Raw genomic sequence first — 21,237 nt, forward strand, 5'->3', positions numbered from 1 at the left:
AAGCCGCAGTAGTGTAGCTATAGGGGTCAGAGCGGATGACCGGGCCCGTAGCCAGGGGGGCCCATGGCCCCCCACACGACGTCTATTAAAAGTTACTATAGTAACTGGGGCCTATGTAATAAACGACACTGGCCACTGTTACTATAGTAACAGTATACTTACCCTCCTCGTTTGCGGCGCAGAGGAGGTCCCAATGTATTTGACGTCATGACGTCACAATGCTGTGAGCTGCACACAAAGTTGTAACACTGGATGGCGTCAGGACCTCCGCTGCGCCGGGAGCCGAAGAGGAGGGTAAGTATAACTTTACTGTCTGCTGATGTTCCGTCTCTAAGCCTACCTTGTGGCGGCCATAGATACAGGGTTCAACAGACAATCTCACACATGCTGTAGAAGATTACTGCCTGCTGGGGCCCTGTATCTAAACCTACTATGTGGTGGGCTTAGACTTGGCCTAATACATGATAGGCTTAGATACAGGGCCCAGCAGACAGTAATCTTATACTGTATAAGATTACTGTCTCATGGGGCCCTGTATCTAAGCCTACCATATGGTAGGCTTAGATACTGGGCCCATCAGACAGTATCACACATGGGCCCTGTATTTAAGCCTACCACATGCCTTACTACTGTAATGTGTTTTTTTGTGTTTGTCCTTTTTTTACAGGTTCGGTTGTTGGACTACGTTGGATTCAAGGACTACTTTGATGCCGTTTTTTTTATTTTCAGTAAAATGGTTAACGAGGATTGTGTGTTTTTTTTTTATTTCAATAAAATATGTTTTTATTCCTTTTATTTTTGTAGAAATTTTATTACTACTGCCTTAGTAATGGCCGCTAACTGATTGACGGCGTCCATTACTTAGGCGGTGCTTAGTGTTAGCCAGTGCAGTGGCTAAGACTAACCCCCATTATTACCCCAGTCCCCTCCGCCACCAGGGGTATCGGGAAGAGCCGGGTGTGATCTAGTGCCCGACCATCTGTAGTGATGTTCGGGCACTGGGGTGGCCGCAGGCTGCTATAATAAGACTCGGAGAGCCCAAGAACAGTGGGCCTTCCCACCCTGGTAATGCCAGCTTGCTGCTATGTTGTATCTTTTAAAATGAAAAAAATTAATTTTAAAAAACGACGTCCGCCCCCCATTTGTCATAAACAGCCAGATACACATAGCAGCAGCAGGCTAGCATTACCACTGTGGGAAGGGCCAAGGATTTTTGCCTTCCACAGTCTAATACCAGCCTGCGGCCGCCTCAGTGCCCGACCATCACTGCAGATGGTCGTGTACTGGATCGCATCTGGCTCTTCCTCTTACGCCTGGTTGCGGTGGGTACCAGGGTAATAATGGGGGTTAGTGTTGGTCTTTTCACTGGCTAACATTAAGCCCAGTCTTAGTAATGGAGGCTGTCAATCAGCCAGCGGCCATTACTAAGGCAGTAGTGGTAAATATTGTATTGAAATAAAAAAAAAACACTCAATCCTCGTTAACCATTGTATTGAAAATGAAAAAAGCCGTCATCGAAGTAATCCTCGAATCTGAAGTAGTCCAACAACTGAACCTGTAAAAAAACACAAACACAAAAAAACTTAGTAATGCATAAATAAGCAAAGCAATTATTATCTTACCTTTCCTGGGTCCAGCGCTGGAGCCACAATGTCAGCAAGCTGGGCCCTATATCTAAGCCTATCATATGTGATACTGTCTGCTGAGCCACTGTATCTAATCCTATTCATAGCTTTAGGGTCTTAGTGCTATGTGCTTATATGCTGTCTCCCCTGACGTTTTAAGACCTTAGTGACGCCCCTGGGTGCTAGTGCTGCATTGTTGGGTCACCTAGGAGACCCAGCAATGCAGCTGAAAGCTGCGGGCCGTCGGGCTTGAGAAGAAGTTGGTGGGACCCAAGAAGAACTTTTGCATTGGGGCCCATGAGCCATTAGCTACACCCCTACAGAGTCATAATATGGCCATGTGCGTAAGGCCTTATAGTATGTCTGGTGGGGGTAAAGGAGCTTCTGACAAGTGCGCGGGCGTGGGGGGGGGGGGGCGTGTTGCCTGATTCAACGTTCTGATTCCTGGAAGCCCAGGAAGTTAGGAAAGTGTGAATACATATGCAACTAAATACGTGTAAACTTTTTTTTTCTCACATGAGCTAACTAATATTTTAAACAGTGTATCTGTTACTCATCTCACCCCAATCCAGTGCGCTATCTGCACACAGCCGGTCACCAACTGCATCCATGATGATCTACCTGCTCTGATGATATTATGCAGCAGCAGCTTTAAAGGAGGAGATTCACATGGATAACCTTGCCTTTAAATTAAGGTACACTGACTTTAACTTTGATCCTAACCTTAGTGGTACGTCTGGATTTCACCTTCATCCTGCTTTTTAGTCGTCAAGTACCAATTCTTTTGACCTCCTGCTTTTGACCTTGGCCCGTCTTCCAGTTAAATGTCGCATTTTGACCACTCACTTGGTGATGACCCCTGGCTTCACTTTAACTCTGATTTCGCATCATTCGTAACATTCCTAGAGCACACTTACGGTCCATTGGTAATTACATTGGGGACCGCGACCTGGGAAAGATCATACCCCAGAGGTTCTAGCGTGTAGAAGAGAGAGATTCCTTAGACCCCGCACCGCAGCTTAGCCCTTGTCAAACCAATTGCGGTTAAAGAAACCACTTCCTGGTGAGAACGTAACAGTATCATAATTCTAAACATGATCATTTTCAATTTCTCTTACTTAATAAATAACTAATGGAGAATCTTTATTTTTTCATTGGCACAGTTTATTCAGTGAAATAGCACACATGGCTCTGAGCCCTGGAGGAAATAAATTGCAATTGCTAATAGTTGAGAAGAAAGATTTACTGCGTAATAATACATCAGAAAAACAATACTTCTGTCAACAGGATACCAGCAAATGTGTTAGGCTTCACATTCTGCTTTATTGATCTTTAATGATAAATCTCCCATAAGGTTAACTTTTAAAGTGAAATGTAATTGTAGCATTTTAATGATTATCCTGCTTTTAAAGCATTTTAGAAGTTCCATCTCTGAGTTCTCAAATGTTTTTTTTTATCTCTTACCTCGGTTCAGGTGCTTATGTAGATGCAAAATAGTTCAACATTATTTTTAATAACTGTTCCATATTAACATGTTGGACTCCTCGATCAGTGATGAGCAAAACTTAGTGTTTCAGTGTATTTGGACGTCCTTTTCTATTCATGGGGTAAATTGAACTGGGGAAATGCAAATTAATATGTGTTTTTGGTTCTTAATTTGCCAGGGTGATTTAAGCAGTACAACCAGAAGTAAAATAATGGAGTTTTACTGCCTTTGAATTGTTATGGGATGCCAATTATTTTGGTGATTCACAGTATGACGACTGAGCTCTTTGGAGCAGGGTGCGGTCAGCTTTTTGGAATCCTTCCGAACCTTGACTTGTTGTCAAATGGATAAAGGCAGGAGATGTCCAAATCATATCCCTGCAGATGTGCGGAGAACATGTTATGTGGGCCATAAAAGACATATACTATTCCTGTAAGTAGTTACTTCTCCCAATGTCGCAAGAAATGCTGAATCCGCACATTGTTACCGGCAACATGGTTGTTCAGAACAGGAGCTGCTTTATTAGAGAATTAGTTGCATGTGGGCATCTTCCCCCTTCGCTGAGCTAGTGCCATGAACTTGCAGAATACACGTTCTTGAATGGAAGGGACTGTGCCACCAACAACTTAGCCGGATAGTTGACACTTCAGTGAATGGCTGCAGATGTGCTATTTGCGAGTCTTCAGCATTTCATTCCAAGAAACAAATACAAAAGCTGAATACCAATGTGGAAAGATTTACATTAATCAAGATGAATGAGTCTTGGATATGTGACAATGATTTTTAACCACCTCTGGCACATGAAGGAGACTAACTAGGCACCATCACTTGCCAAGGCTTTTGCCAGTGCTACCTTTAATTCTGTTCAATATCATCTGCTGCAGCTCTCACAGGCAGACACTGATAGCATTTTCTGACACCCTGACAAAAAAATCTCCTGCTGCTCCTGATATTATTCCATTTTCCCAGTGGTGCAACTGCAAGAGCGGGGCCCCATAACAAAGATCAAAATGTGCCTTCCATGAAGGAGGAACGGTTACTTACATTACCTTTAAATCTGATTGAACATTCATTCTGGCCCCCCATTCTCTAAATTGATCATTGGTAGGTGTCTACCAGTAATAGTCACCCAGCCCCTGTTCCTTGTGACTTCTCTATCCTGCATCCGCTTCAGACTGGAGTGGGCAGGCAGACGCTAAAGTGTGACTTCCTCCATTCACCTAGATGGTGCTGACAACGGTTGTACTACTTAAAGCACCAGGGCAAAAGAAGCACACAGAAAATATTTTGATCCGCATATCATCAATTCATTTTTTGCTACAAATAACAATGGGTCCCTCGATTTGTCAATGTACAAATTTAACACATGCCATTCTTAGCACAAATTTTCGGATAAATGACATGTCAGTGCATGATGTGCTTACTCACAGAATTTGTGGCCACTTCCATCACTTGGCAAGTGCCTACAGAACATTGAAGGAAATGCATGGCACTTTTTCGCTAAAGAGGACAGTTCACCTCTCCTGACATGTCTATTTTAGTAAATAGTTGTATTCCCTATGAAGTAACAATTTCTGGAATATATTTTCTTAGAACACTGCGTAGTGCCGTTCCTTTGTTATTCCTCCTAGAAATTTATGAATAAATTGATAACTGGGTGTTACCATTCCCCTTGTCAAAAGGGGTGTTTCCCTACACACTCTGTTAGCACTGATTGGACATTGTCAGCCTGTGTAGTGACACATCCCCAACTTGTAAAACCCAGTTTTCAATTTAGGAGGAAAAACAGAAACGGTACAACACAGAGTTTTAAGAAAAGATGTTCCAGTATCGTTATTTCATGGGGAATCACATTATTTACTAAAACAGACATGTCAGGAGAGGTGACGTCCTCTTTAAAAATGTAACAAAGTGGAAATAAGCTGTTTGCATGCTTTAAGTAGACACAACAAGTCTCAAACATAAAGCCATATAATAGGTAGTCGAGGAGCAAATCCCCTCACACCAGCACACCAGAAAATATCTGTTCTGTTCAAATTCTTCCACACATTTGAAACACTAAAGGCCAATTTACTCAGACCAATGATCAGCTGAACAAGCGTTCTTATGAAAAAAACGGGGCAGCAATCAGCCACCGATCGAGCAAATGCTTGTTTGTTGGCTGTTCAGATCTTTTATGCAGTCTTAAACATCATGTTACTGACAATATGTAAACTGTATGAGGGCCGAACTATTGTATTAATGCTAGATTGTCATCATACCGTTTACATCAGCCCACGTAGAGGGCCTTGAAATGAGCGCTGATTCACCTGTTATTACCGGCGGTCATTATGGGTCGAAATCTGCCTATGTAAACCAGCCTTCACACTCAAAGTCAGTTCTGCCACTGCCAGCCTGAATCAGCTCATCTTTCTCATTAAACTACTAGAGTAGAAACTAGAAAGGTTGTAGGAGTAAAAAAAAAGCACAAAAAATGTTGATCATATATATTAGTCTTGTAGACCCACTGCTTTCCTTACTGTAGCAGGACCTGAAGGTTTGCAGCAGATTGTAAAGCAATAGTACCTCTTAGCAATCATGTCTGGACATGAAAGTCAACCACCTGTGCCTCTGCCTAGCGCTTTTAAAGGATAGGACTCCAATGTTTTACTCTCTGAAAACCCCAGTGCCCAGGGAGCACTGTGAGTGATCACAGCACAAAGTTGCTGCCCAGAAATATAGATCAACTTTTTTTTACGGAAAAATTAGTTTCAAGTTTGAATATAAAAAGTTTGAAAATAAGCAAGGAAAATCAAAACGAAGGATAAGTTTATAGTGATAAGCTACAATGCTGACAATGTTAGTGGTGATAATGGTGATAACAATAAATGGCTATCCACACCGTCACTCCACTTGAGACACCAGATAGTTAGGTAAACTCTACATAATTGCTCTTTTTAAACAAGTAGGGTACAGTCCTACGCATGCGGCCACAACCCTATAACACATGTGGTTGCCAATGGGCACACAATTTGGCTGGTAATACCTGGCAAAAACATGAAGCCACTGCCACTGCAAGTGAGTGGGGTTATGCCTGTATACGGATGCCTCTACGTAGGACCATATTCTAACACTGATATATTGAAAAAAAACTGAAATTAAAAAAAGCTAAAATTTTTTTTTTTACTTGAGTTAAAATTAAATACCAAATCAGAGCCTAATCAAATCCAATGCAATGGAATTAGGACCAATAAAACATGATTCACATGAGACGGAAATAATGTGGAAAATCCGCAGCCAATTACAGTCCCATCCGTTTAGATGTGATTTGAACAAATCCCATTCACATGCTGCTAAACATTTTCCGCACGGAAATCAGAGCATGCTGCGTATTTTCAAACTCGCAGCATGCTCTTTCTGTTCTGGATGTTTATTGTGGGTTTCACCCATTTCAATGTAGAAGAGGTGAAATCTGCAGCAAAATCCGCATAAATGCTTCGATATGTTGCGGATATGCTGCGGAAAATCCACAGCATTTATGTCCTGTGTGTATTCAGCCTAAGGGTATGAACACACCGCGGCAGCTGCAGGCAGCTGAAACCACACCCACATGTGGTGGTGAATGGGCGCATGATTTTGCCAGTATTACCAGTTTTACCTGCTAAACTATGTGGCCATTCGTCACCCATGTGGGCGTGGTTTCGGCTACCTGCTGCTACCGCGCTGTGTGTACACACCCGGATGGCGTATACTTTAGCATTATCACATGGAAGCAATTACAATCTAAAGATGTCCAGTTTACAACATCAGGTCTGATTGTAGATTCAGGTTTGTCTGTCAGAAGAGGAGTTAAGGAGTTAAAATGTAATCAATCACACAAGCTATTTTCTAGCTGGAAAATCTCTAACATGATAAAAGGTGTGTGTACTCGATCAATACCCGGCAGAGTGCCAAAATCAAAGAGCTGCTAGGCTGGGCAAGCCTTCTACCTGGGAAAGGAAAGCTCCTGTCCCTTTAATTTCTGTGTGGGGAACGAGAAGTGACAACCACAAATAGTTGTCTCGTCTTATCCCCTTGGACCATTTGGGAGAAGGGGGGACGGGATCTGTGCTACAGTTCAGGTTAGATTCATGCTTTACAATATACACTAGCATGTGGTGCAGATCATAATGCAGGCTGCATTGCAATTCTAAATCCAATTTTTCCTCACTATTCCTCTGTAGGCCAGTCACTCTACAGTAATCTGATATGGAAAACAAACTAACTCTCCTACTGCATTTAAGGAGCTGAGTTAACACAGGTCGCACAGCCAAATATCGCTGTGTTATAGCTTTGTCGTGCTGCGAGGATCGATGTAATGTAAGTGAATGTGGCCAAGTTATGACCCGCAAGATGCCGTGACCGCAACTTGAGTCACAAGAAATTCTTCAAGTTTGGATTTCTTGCGATGATCACAGCAACTTGTGGGTCGCAACGAGACGACATTCACTTATATTACTGCAACATATACAGCGCAACACAGAGATCTTTGGGTGAGCGACCTGTGACGTGGCCAAAATTGCCGTATATTCCTTGCCTTATACAGGCTGTAGTTCAGGATCAGTGCAAAACAAGAAATGCATTGTATGTACAAAGCAACTCGACTTTTCATGCAGTTAACTATATATATATATATATATATATATATATATATATATATATATATATATATATACACACACACACCCTTAAATCTTCCTAGAACTTTATGTTAGTCTTTCACATCATGGTAAGGAGACCTTAACCCATTCTTCTTATCAGGATTTAGGACAACTCCAGTTTACATGCCCTCTTCCTACTCAGAATATCCCTGTATTAGCCACAACAATAAGAGACTCGGCAGGACCGTGTATTACTTGGTCACTCATTTATTTGAATGGGCGCCATGTAATACCACATTTCTCCATTAGTTGCTATTGCTAATCGCTAGGGATTTTAACTGCCCAACCGTAAAGAATGGAAGAGCCAGCACTGTTGTCTTTTTTTGTTATGGTGGCATTTTGTTATTTTTCCTATCTCCAGAAGTTGTGAAGGGTGTATTTTTTATACATGTATCTATATATGAGGTTTTTTTTTTAATATTCCTGTGCTGCTTGTTTCGCCCATGTGTTTTGAAAAGACTTAGAACAGATCTATGAAAAAAGTCCAAACCTGGTAGTGTTAAAGATCTTATGTGTGGTCATAAGTGTGGTGCTTACTGACTGTTTCAAGCGGTCCCGCAGAACACCGAACGTAATCTGAACCTATTTAGTTTGAAGGGCCAGTTACTCTTCCCTTGGCTGATATTGATATTGAAAAACTTTGTTCCTTGAATTGATGATTCACCTCTGCATATCTTTTAACATGGCGGATCAGTGAGGGTTCGTGAACTAACACCATTACCGATTGCTAGAATAAAGGGTCTGCGGCATTCCCTGAGACAAATACTTTCACAACACTGTAAGAGCCTTGTTGCTGTGTCTTTTCTACTAAAGTGGATTCACACTGTGTGGTCAAATCCTGGTTGCCGCAAACTAACAATGGCTATGCCATTTTGCAACAATTTCACGGTAATCGTGGCAATAAACCTTGATTTGACCCCACCCTGTAAAAAGATCATTACAACTGCACTACTTAGACTCATATGGATCAAATTGATTTGTTTTTTGGTATTTATGATAAAAGGAACACTGTGGACAAATACGACACGCCGGTTACGCTTAGTGCAGGGCTCGAAGGACGATGCATGACACAGGGATTCTCTCTTTGGTGTTCTTTGAATCACTATGTAATGCACCATCCCGTCAAGCCCTGCACTGGGCAAAATACAGTTTTACCCAGAGTGTTCTTTCATTTCTTTTTGTTTGTATTAATATTTGATATTGTTATTATAAATCTTTCATAATGAAAGAGCATCTGCAGAACTATATATGGCATTTTGGGTGCATGCAGAGCATGGAGCCTATATAGTGGCACACAGTGAGATATGCAGTCGAGCAATTGTATGGTTCCCCTGTATGGCACCGTATCACCGAGATGCTTCTAGGGGAGAATATGGCACCTGATGGATAAGTCTTTTTGAATTTGACAGTAAAAAGTCCCTTGAATGCCATCTATATGAAAACAAAAGGAAGCGAAGATACAGTATGGCCCCATAGACTTCTATGAGTGCTGTATTACGGTTCCATACGACTTGAAAATGGCACAAAGCAATATTATGCCCATGCGAAGGAGGCCTAATTCTTTTATTTTAAAGTCCACTTAGTCTTTCAGGTATCGAAAGGAGGACGTGCAGCCTAAAGGCCATATATACAATATCAATGATCAATTATTATAACCTAATTTAACATGATAGAAAATATATGAGCAATAGAAAGAAAGATTCACCAATGGCACAAACAAGTAGTGAGTATTGTAGTGAATTGATATAAAAGCTCCATTCATTTAGGCAATCTGCTGTCAGGCGCTGAGAGATACTACAGTGCAGTGAGGTCTTTATGTATGCACTGCATGCCTTACTGCAGAACCAATTGTAAGTTTCTGCTCCCCCATTAAGCAAAGGTTTACCACAAACTGGGAAAATAAATGCTACGGAATTCGGATAAAAAGGGTAAATCAAACATGGCAATTACCTCATTGCATGCGGCTTGTGACCGCTACTTGTCTGTAAGAAAGAATTAGTAACTGCATGTATAATAAGGGAGGCCAAGTGCCTGCAACGTGGTTCATTATCATCTACAGCGGGCATGCTGCTGGGAGGAAACACTACATTAAGGCCATTGCATAGGAGAAGCCAAATTAAAGGTACACGGGCCATATGTGTGGCTATTACATGACATAAAACCTTGAATCAATTTCTTGCAACAGGGACATGTAATGTCATGGAAGACGGTTCTTACAGGTAGTGTTCCTTGTTTTCCAATGGGAGGTGAAATGGGAATACTGAACCTTTTATCCAATATTCTTTTTAGGTTTGTATTTGTTATATGTTTTTTATGTATGTTTATGTTACTATATGTTTTGATTATTGTTTTTATATTACAATAAATTACGTTGTTTTTATATTACTCTATTTTGTATCTGTTGATACATGTATCTCATAAAAAAAAGGTTATGCATAGAAAGTGGCGTTCCGGATTTACGTCTTTTGGGTTGCAGGTTGTATCCAGCTGTTATTGAATTAGAAGAACATGGCTCATTAATGGAATCTGTAGACTATACTTAATACGGAATTCCAGCCTTCTGTGCAGTGGACTGTAAGGAATGTACTATCTGTCTAATGATTAGGAAAGGACTGGATAAAGGATTGTCACTGCTCCTTCTTCTCCAATAGAAAATGGTCTATTATGTTAAAGAATCCTATGACCCGAGGTAAGAATACTGGCATTTCAAGAAAATCTAGTGGCCAATTTTAAAGGTGGAATCCATGAAGAAATCTTGTAGAGCCCAACCTGTCCCTAGACTAATTCTGTACTCCTTGTGCTGTGAAGACATAGCTGTGTAGATGCTGTAGGTAGAACACTAGAGGGATTTACTTTAACCTCTTAAGCACTGAGCCACTGAATTGTGTAAAAAAAAAAAAAGAATCAATGCATTTACTGGAATCCCCAGCAGTGAAATGGTAGAAAAAAAGGAGGAAGAACTTGGGATCCCCCCATTACAGCGTCAGCAATGAGACTCCTGTTGTGTTAAAAAGGCTCCGCAATGATCTATATATAGCACATAATATGTTACAGCTAAGTTATCTGCATTTTACATGCGGTGCCATACCTGATGACACATTTTACAGCAGGGTGTATCTTAAATATGCAGTATTAGATTTGCTAAGATTCCTTTTGCCAGCGATCAAATATCAGCTTGCTGTCTGCTGTCAGTAAACCTACCCAATTGATTCAAGGCTCAATACCCTGGCAGCTCATTTGTTATGCAGAATACACTTGAATACACATTTCATTTGTCTTCTCTCTGAGCTGTGTGACCTGGGCAAGAGACAAAAAGCCTTCTTTATTGTTGAGGGGTGGGGATCCACAACATCCTCCGGGAACAGTGGTCGAATAGATGGCAGGCAGTGCCCCTTGTATTGTTGTCATGAGAGACATAGAGGACTTTCTCCCCTAAAATATTGACAGCTCATATAGTGCCAACTATATATCTTCTTATAGCTTTGCCAACTGCGCCCATTACTGCTTCTGAATGACTTCTATGGCAGAGATGAAGGACATGCATGGATTTATATTTTGTATTAAACAGTCTCTGCACTCTGGATAGGGAAAAGTTAAAAGATGGTTAATGGAAAGTACATACGGCAGAGATGCGCCCTGCTGTTATTGCAGACATAGATGTTTTGTCCTTACATTCAAAAGGTCATATATATTTTTTTTTTTAAGTTAACATTATTTCAGCATTAGTATAGTGTCTTTATATGTAATTGGTGGTTCCCGGCTATAACCCAGTACATGCCTTATCCATAATGTAACTGCACTAGCAGTATATTTGCACGAGGCACATTTTAGTAGATCCAGGTATATCCACAGACATACATAACATGTGTTTATGTTTCATTCTAGGTGGATTCCAATGTTCCATCTATTCCGCTCTCCCTGTAATGTGGGATGTGCTGTGAATGTTGCCTCTTGCTTTGTTGCAGTGCAGAATAGCGAAGCATCATAACGCAGGCTGACAAGGGGGAAGGCTGTGTGACTACTGCATCTGGAAACTGGGTCTCTGCAGATGTTTCATGATGTACCAGCGTTACCTAGCTCCTGTTTTTTTATTCCTTACCACCAGGCAACGTCACACCTCTTGAAGACACCAGACCCTTTTTTCTTCTTTTTGCTGAGCTTAGCATCTATCATCTATCACATTATACGTTTTAAACAGAGGTTTTCAAGAAAGGATACCTGCCAGACCAATCCTACCCTTTCACTTCAAGAAGAATGAAGTCCTCGTACCAAGGAATCCCCCATTTTTAGCAACAGCTGATTTCATTTTTTGGAATCTTATTACAAATAAATTTATAGGATGCCACAAAACCTGTTTTTCTTCATTGTATTCCCTGGAGAACGGATTATACCTAGTCTGGTTACTAAGAAACCTGGAGGATTGTTTCTCAAGGTAATGTCTTGTTTCATTGCTCTCACACAGGAAGGCACTGCTACTAATAAAAATGACACTGGATTTTGATATTCTCAAATTTTATGATTATTATATTGCATGGTATAAGCTTTAGGTGCTTGTTTTATGGTATTTTTACTTTAGACTATACACCTATATGTATTTCCAAATAAAATATAATTTTGAATTAATCTGTTTCACAATTTGTCATTGCTTTGCAACATTGAATAGTTTCTTGATGATGACAGATATTAATAATCCATATATACAGTAGCATGATGTATGATGTGCCATATATACATTTCTTATTTTGATAAACACCTGTTTACACTGTACTAATTGTGTATGTGAAATATTTATTATTTCTACAATATATATTTTTTATTACATGATATCAAATTTGAGTTTAATGTTTATGTACAGAAAACATATGCTACACCCTTACAGGAAGCAATCTTTACTGGCCTTGTAATGTATATTACTTTTAATGCTCCTGGGATCTCATATGTATTGAATGCAATTGGAGAACAATAGTACGCTGCCCTAAATTGTATATTTGATGCTATAATGTAGGATGAGGATGCACACCTTTAATCTATACAATGCCACGGGGATATGTATATTGATCTATGGAGCATTCAGCACCTCAGCCTACTTGGTATTAGTAGTTTTCTCTAAGAGTTTCTGTGCAAAAGATATCTAGCAGCCATTCTGGTGCCAAGGTATGGAAAAAGGTGACCGTTGTTTTAACTATTCTCTCCTCTTTTCTAGGCGAGAGGTTTTATGCCTCTCATTTTCCGAAAGCCTTTCCTATCCTGAGTGTATATATCCACACTGCTTCATTGTAGTCACATTTCAACAGCCAACCAGATCTAGGTTGTGCACTAATTTGGACGAACTATGACAGTTGCCACTGGAGATCCCACAGATGAAGCGTCAGCTTTGCCAGGTCACCCACAGGACAGTTATGAGCCTGATCCTGATCATGAATGTTGCGAGAGAGTTGTTATTAACATTTCTGGCCTTCGGTTTGAGACTCAGCTCAAAACCTTATCCCAGTTTCCTGAAACATTGCTAGGGGATCCTAAAAAGAGGATGAGATACTTTGATCCATTGCGGAATGAGTATTTCTTTGATAGAAACAGACCAAGTTTTGATGCCATCCTGTATTATTACCAGTCTGGCGGCAGATTAAGGAGACCTGTGAATGTGCCCTTGGACATCTTCTCCGAGGAAATTCGGTTCTATGAACTTGGTGAAGAAGCTATGGAGATCTTTAGGGAAGATGAAGGATTTATTAAGGAAGAGGAACGCCCTTTGCCAGACAATGAGTATCAGAAGCAAGTATGGCTTCTTTTTGAATACCCTGAAAGCTCTGGCCCTGCTAGGATTATTGCAATTATATCAGTTATGGTGATATTAATCTCAATTGTCAGTTTTTGCCTTGAAACTTTGCCTGTGTTTAGGGATGAAAACGATGACATGCACGGGAGTGCTGTCAATTACTATCCATATTCCAATAGCACAGGCCGTTACCAACAATCTAATACCTTCACAGATCCATTCTTTATTGTTGAGACACTTTGCATCATATGGTTCTCATTTGAGTTCTTGGTTCGTTTTTTTGCCTGTCCAAGCAAAGCTGGATTTTTTACCAATATTATGAACATCATTGACATAGTGGCTATCATTCCTTATTTTATTACACTAGGTACAGAACTGGCAGAAAAAACTGAAGATGGGCAACAGGGTCAGCAAGCAATGTCTTTAGCAATTCTTAGAGTAATAAGACTGGTCAGAGTGTTTAGGATCTTCAAACTTTCCAGGCATTCTAAGGGCCTTCAGATTTTGGGTCAAACCCTCAAAGCAAGTATGAGGGAACTAGGACTTCTAATATTTTTCCTCTTCATTGGTGTTATTCTTTTCTCCAGTGCTGTGTATTTTGCAGAAGCTGATGAGAAAGAATCTCAGTTTCACAGCATCCCCGATGCCTTCTGGTGGGCTGTGGTTTCCATGACAACAGTAGGATATGGAGACATGGTCCCTACAACAATAGGTGGCAAAATAGTAGGCTCCCTCTGTGCGATTGCAGGCGTGTTAACCATTGCCTTACCAGTTCCTGTAATAGTGTCCAACTTCAATTACTTCTATCACAGAGAGACGGAGGGTGAGGAGCAAGCACAATATTTGCAAGTAACCAGCTGTCCAAAGATCCCTTCTACCCCTGACCTTGAAAAAAGCAGAAGTGCCTCCACGCTAAGTAAATCTGATTACATGGAGATCCAAGAAGGAGTTAATCATAGCAATGAAGATTTTAGGGAGAAGAATTTAAAAACGGCAAATTGCACATTAGGAAATACAAATTATGTAAATATAACCAAAATGCTGACTGATGTTTGACGAATCTGCTCCTTTCAAGTGTATGGAGCAGCTGCAGAATTTGTGTAATGCAATAATCTGCTAGGTAAAACTTTTTCTAGATGTGTCAATTCTGCATGGAAAGCAATAGTTGTGTAAGTGATGTTTTATTGCATCTGCAACAAATACTTATTCACGGAACATCTATTGTCAGTGGTAGGCCAGAATAATCTGCTAGAATTTTTGACTAGGGGGTAATTAAATTATGGTGTGGCCATCAGTAAGCTTCACTTTATATGCTACTATAGGCATTTAAGCCAGAATTGTGTGTATAACTAAAAGAGCTGCACAACCTCTTGCAACACATGGTGTCCCATAAGACACAAGACGTAGCATCATGAAGAACACTTGTATTGATAATTTTTCCCAAGAGGTTCTGCAGCAACGACTGGCTTTACTGCACTGGAGACATTGATGGTATCACTTAGATTTATTGCATTGCGGAGGAGCTAAACTGCTCCCGTTAATTACAACTAAAAGATGGCGGTTTCCAAAGAAATGTACTTCACAATGAATTCACGGATACTATATGACCATGGCAAGAAACTATTAGTACAATATTATCCAACGCTATAGGATGTGCACCGCATATTCTGTAGTGATGTAAACTATAATTGCACTTAATTGATCAATGCACATATGTACAGCTCTACATTTCATGCTTTAAGAATTAAATAGCTGTTGAAAAAGGCCTTCCATATTTAAATGGGGAACATATATATTTTTGTGTTAAGGTTCTATTATTTGTATATCAAAGCTTCAATATTTGGAATTTATTTTTGAAAAATTCTCGAAAAATGATGCTATGCTGCAACTGCATTGTGTCTCTGCTGGGATGTATAACACAATGCTAACGGGATATTAATGTGTACTTTGATCTGCAGACCACTGAGAAAGAAATATGGCGCCATGGTCTACTGCTTCTTAGTTATGAGAATCACATCATTAGATGATGGGAAGGGTCGTAGCTGGGATGGATGGATTAATGTTAAAAAGAACCTTAGAGGGGACATGATGCACAGAGAGCCGGGGTTAAATATGTCATGGAATTTTTGTGGGACTGCAATAAGACCATGGTTAGGGTAACCCACGTATATCATTCCAAGTATATGTAAATTAACTGCATGCATATGTTAATAGTCGTCGTTCTTTAACTACTCCTGACAATCTTGTTAGGTAGTAGTTCTCTGTAAAGTGGATACTGTCCACTTGAAAACGTTTCTACTTCAGGCCTACATATGGAGAGCCCCTGATTTAACACTTTGCTACATATCAGGTTATTATTAATGTATACAGTACCTTGCAGGATAAAGTGTAACAGGCCTCCTCTGATGTGAAGGTTTCAGGTGTCGTGTTAGAAAATTTAGTATTCTATCACACTACTATATTCTTGATTACATTCCATTTATAAATTAGTAACTGTGAAAAAATGAATAATGCATGGAAAAGTATTGCATGCACACACTATCTATCTATATACATATGTATTCAAACACACATGCAGACGTACATGAATACTCGCACAATACATGCACATTTCCATTTTAGCTGGAATTTTCCTGCTATTTATTTCGTTGTATCACTATTTCTTCTAGAACTGCATTTGTGTAATAACTTCCTTATAGGAATACAAAACTTAGATCAGGAAAAGGGACACACTGAATGTACGAAGTAGAAATCAAATATGCTTGCACCAAGGATTGTACATACATTCAGGGAAACTTTGTTACACTTGAAAGTATATCTGTTGTATTGTTCTAGTAATATGTTAATAACAAGGACAACTGCATCGAAAATGGTAAAATAACGGACATGGGAAAAAGTTTATATCATGTGATATAAAAATAATATGGCAGCCATTGATACATCATTTGATCGGCCATAGGCACAAGTGGCATCCTAAGCATTGCACAAAATATATGTTTACATGTGAGCATGTATGGGTGAGTGTAAATGTTTGCAAAGGTAGATCAAATATATATATATACAGTAGATATATATATATATATATATATATATATATATACATATATATACATATATATATATATATATATATGTATATATATATATATATATATATATATATATATATATATAGTTTCTTGTGTTTATCTGGAAATATACACAAATATGAACTCACAAACATGTACAATTCAATAATAATATGTATAGCTTAAAAGTTGGGACAGTCCTATGGCAAACGTTCTATGCATATATGATGGCATAAAGCAATGGGTAATTTAAATGATATATTTTCCACTCAAGAGTCAGAATTGTATAATTTTAAAATATTAGTCATATAATATACTTTAAGTATATATGTAAAATAAATGCATTGATAGCTATATATTTATAGGGTATCTATCTAGTTATGGAGTTCCCGGCATTGTAAACATAAATACAGACACTAAAATGTGTCCACAGTAGGGCCGTCTGATATCGGGCTAAGGCTTCATTCACACGGCCATATGAACGGTCTATGTGAGCACATTATTCTATGTGTTTTCCTCTGATGGGATCCGATCCTGCTTTTGGCATATAGCACATGGCTGTACTATAAACGGTCCATGTGAACGAAGCCTACAAACTACAAGAAGCTTTTCAATGTGACTATCAGTGTCTGTAGTCTGCACATAAAAGTACTGTGTGATAAAGTGATACAGAAAATGAATTATTGTTTCAAGTAAACTTATAAAGTTGACTTTTTTTTTTAACAAAGTCAAATTCAGTTAATGCGTCTACAAACTGCCAAATCTGCTGCTTCTAGGGATTGCTAAAGCAAATATACAATTATTTTCAGAGGCATTGTGTGCAATTTAACCCCTAAAACTCAAAAACAGCAATACAGCAAAACAGCAATACAATGCTAACAATGGCTTTGTTACGGCTCTACATCCGTTAATGCTGACACAGACCTGTGGCAACCTCAAATTTGCATATGTGTAGAAACCATATTTTACAATACATCAAAGATGTTTCCCTTTCATTTTATGTTAATTGAGCCATGTTATGCCAGTGTGCCTGTACCTAGCCTTCAGGGTTTATCTATTGCTTTCGTTTTTTATTTAAAATTGATAAAAATACATAAAAACCTTATTCCCTTAGAGTACTTAAAGGAGTATTATGATTTTTTTTTAGCAAATAAAGTTTATTTATTGTATAATAAAAAGTTAGAACATTTTTAACGACCTCGACACATTTTTATCTACTGGGGTAAAACATTATGGTTCTTATTAACTGACCGCAAGCCGGAATCTTAAACAATTTGAGGTATTAATTTAGAAAGTATTTTGGAAAATCATATACAGGAACTTTCATTATAACACTCATGTAGATAGTAAAAACAGTATCCACTTTAAACATTATATTGTCCCAAGCCGGATTCCATTAGCGCCTGTTCACATCAGCATTAGGTTCCATTGATGGGTTCAGTCAGATCTTTCCGTCAGGGGAACCCGTCAACTGAAAGGCAAATGGAAACCAAAGCTTTCCGTTAGCATTACTATTGATTTCAATGGTAATGCTTCCGTTGCTAATGGTTTCCGTTTTTCTCTGTTCCGTAAGGTTTCCGTTTTTGTGGCGGAAACAATAGCGCATTTGACAGGCAGATTTTCTGTGGATTTTTCTTCTACATGTGGACCCACCAAAGAAGTAACCTCCAAGTGTAAATACCAGCTGGGCCGCTGGTTTAGATTGCATTCTCACGCTGCAGCGACTGCATGCGGATGAAACAACGCCCACATGCAGTGACTAATGGGCGCATGATTTTGCCAGCAATACCGCATTGTTACCTGCAAAATTACAAGGACATTGGCCACTGCGTGGTAACCTTAGCTATGACAAGGTTTATACTGCCTGCATGCACAATAAATAAACACGTTTTTTGTGCTGCCAGACCTATCTGTAACCGTTTTCATGACTCTCAGTGCAACCCACGGCAGGGGTACCGCCCTAAAAAGAGCGCCATAGAATTGCCGACCTAGCGCCAAATTTGTCCTAGCAAACTAAAGTAGTAAATTCTAGCATAACCTCTCACTACTATAGTTTGCAGGGACAAACTAGGATGAGTTATCAGATGGCCGCCCGTAACGGAGTGAATCCGGCTTAGGACAGTGTGTTGCTCAAAGTGGATCCTGTATTTACCATCTACATGAAGTTTTAATTCATAAATAATAAAAGGTATTTTTTAATACATGTTGTGGGCATCCTTCTCCAGAGTGTTATACAGAGTGAGACTAGAAGGGCGGCGAAGAGCCAGTGATAACTTTTTATTATACAAGTAAAACCTTTAGTTGCTGAAACCATCATACCTCTTTAAATTGTTCATTGAATGGTATGTATTGCTGGATGCATGAATTAGATCATCCCTGTGCCAGAGTTATAAAATACAGTACCCACATTGTGGCCTGCCTCAGATGTTTTTATGGGTTTGTAAGTTCAAAGAAGATTTCTACCCAAAAATATATTGCCCTTCTGTAAGTAAATTAGTTAAAGCCCATGTTTAGTTATTATTTGCTTTATTGTGGCGGAAGTGCAGACATATTGGTAGGCACTTAAGAACCATCAGTTTTCAGGAAGCCTATTCAGAAGGACAACCAATATGGTTTACTACTATATGGCCAATTTTATGTTTTAGATAAAAATCAAAACGCAAAAAAATACACTAAGAGTACGAACCTTCTAATATGGACCACATTCATATTTCATCCACAATAGTTGATCTTGTGAATCTTGAGGGAGTCAGGGCTTGTTTACATGCATATCTCCATACCGCCTGCTATATCGATGTAATACATGAATAGTCATCTACGTATGTATCATGTTTATATAGCATACTGTATGCACATAGAAACAACCAATAAATCCCAATTGCAGCCACAGTGCATTAGATTACCGTTGGGGGGTTATCCGGGTTTTTAAAATTGATGGCCTAACCTTAGGATAGGCCTTCAGTATTAGATCGGTGGGGGTCCGACTCTGCACCCTCGCCGATCAGCCGTCAAGTGACTGGGACAGCGGTGCAATATTGCTACAAATGTAACCCGACTTGCAAGTATGAACCAAAAGGAGAACCATGTAAATAGTGAAGAGGCTGCACTGCTCGTTTGAACGCCGCAGACCCTTTAGAGAGTTGATCAGCGGGGGTGCCGCGAGACGGACCCCTATCAATCTAATATTAATGCACTATCCTTAGGATAGCCCATCAATTAGAAAAATCAGAACAACCCCTTTAATACCAAAAATCCGAGAGAGCTACGTGTGTTTCATTTTTGAGTGCTGTGAAAAGAACTCCTTTTCACATATTCTGTGTTATTGCATATTATTTACTAGTTTGTGATCTTGAAATAAAATGTAATATTAAGCAAAATAAACCTAAATAAACATATAATATAGCTTGGAATTAATGCTGCATTAATTTAGGGAACAAAGTTACCCAGAAACCATATTAATCTTGTAAAAAAAGTAACTGCCCACTTCAGCGGAATAGCAGATTACACCCCCTCGATCAGTGGGAACTGTAATTGAATATTTCCTATAATTTGACATCTCTATTTAGGAATTGTAGCCCAGTCTTGTTCATGTGCAGCGGTGTAGTGTCTTTTGTATGAACTGCTTATTTCAGGCCCTCAACATCTCTGTTGGACTGAAAAAAGGACTAGGTCAATTCAAAACTTTTATTTTGTTGCTCCTATGGAGAGTTGCTCAGACGGAGAGTTAAGTTTTCTGCTTTATATCATTACTGTTACTGCAAAGATATTTGTGATCCTTAATAAGATGGTTTTAAAATAGTGATGTCACTCCTGAAAAACCGCACTTTTAGGCTAGCTACCGCCATGAATCTCATTGGCTGAGGATAGAGGGGCCTGCAGTCCTTTGAATGTTTTGAGAGTTCCTGGATGAGTTGCTGCATCTCGGAGTAATGTTTGATATACCAGCCACTCCTAAAAGATTCTACACTGTTCCATGTCTTCTCTAACTGGAGACTATGGCTTTCACTGAGGTCCGATTGAGTGCCAGAGACATCTTTGTAAAAATGTCCATCAACTTTTTGTTGTCAATGGTTGTGGAGTTTTTTGGATTGTGATATAGTGTTCTCTTAGAAACGTTCTGGTGTCTATCTCACTCTCATGATAAGGATTTTTTATTCAACAGTGATGTAAAAGACCAATATGAAATTATAGAAAGCGGTTGGATGTAAAAGACCAATATGCAAGATAGTGCAAAAGATCCTTTGAGGCTGGGTTCACACGACCTATTTTCAGACGTAAACGAGGCGTATTATGCCTCGTTTTACGCCTGAAAATAGTGCTACAATACGTCGGCAAACATCTGCCCATTCATTTGAATGGGTTTACCGACGTACTGTGCAGATGACCTGTAATTTACGCGTCGTCGTTTGACAGCTGTCAAACGACGACGCGTAAATGGACTGCCTCGGCAAAGAAGTGCAGGACACTTCTTTGCCACGTAATTTGAGCTGTTCTTCATTGAACTCAATGAAGCACAGCTCAAGATTTACGAGCGTCTCAGACGGCTCGCAAAATGCGAGGAGGAGCATTTACGTGTGAAACGAGGCAGCTGTTAACAGTCTGT

General features: G+C 39.5%; 1 protein-coding gene across 1 annotated transcript; it reads left to right on the forward strand.

Moving 5' to 3' along the window:
• Nucleotides 1-11,721: 11,721 nt before the first annotated feature.
• Nucleotides 11,722-16,625, forward strand: LOC142743207 (potassium voltage-gated channel subfamily A member 2). Its single transcript, XM_075853718.1, has 2 exons — nucleotides 11,722-12,222; nucleotides 12,994-16,625. Exon 2 carries the CDS (start codon nucleotides 13,123-13,125, stop codon nucleotides 14,620-14,622), a length of 1,500 nt encoding a protein of 499 aa, XP_075709833.1. The 5' UTR covers nucleotides 11,722-12,222; nucleotides 12,994-13,122; the 3' UTR covers nucleotides 14,623-16,625.
• Nucleotides 16,626-21,237: the final 4,612 nt, after the last annotated feature.

Source organism: Rhinoderma darwinii, chromosome 2 (assembly GCF_050947455.1).
Source record: "Rhinoderma darwinii isolate aRhiDar2 chromosome 2, aRhiDar2.hap1, whole genome shotgun sequence".
Lineage (NCBI taxonomy): Eukaryota > Metazoa > Chordata > Amphibia > Anura > Rhinodermatidae > Rhinoderma > Rhinoderma darwinii.

Bases quoted from the DNA above. Each gene is read 5' to 3' on its own strand.
- LOC142743207 (XM_075853718.1), top strand. From the start codon at position 13,123: ATGACAGTTGCCACTGGAGATCCCACAGATGAAGCGTCAGCTTTGCCA.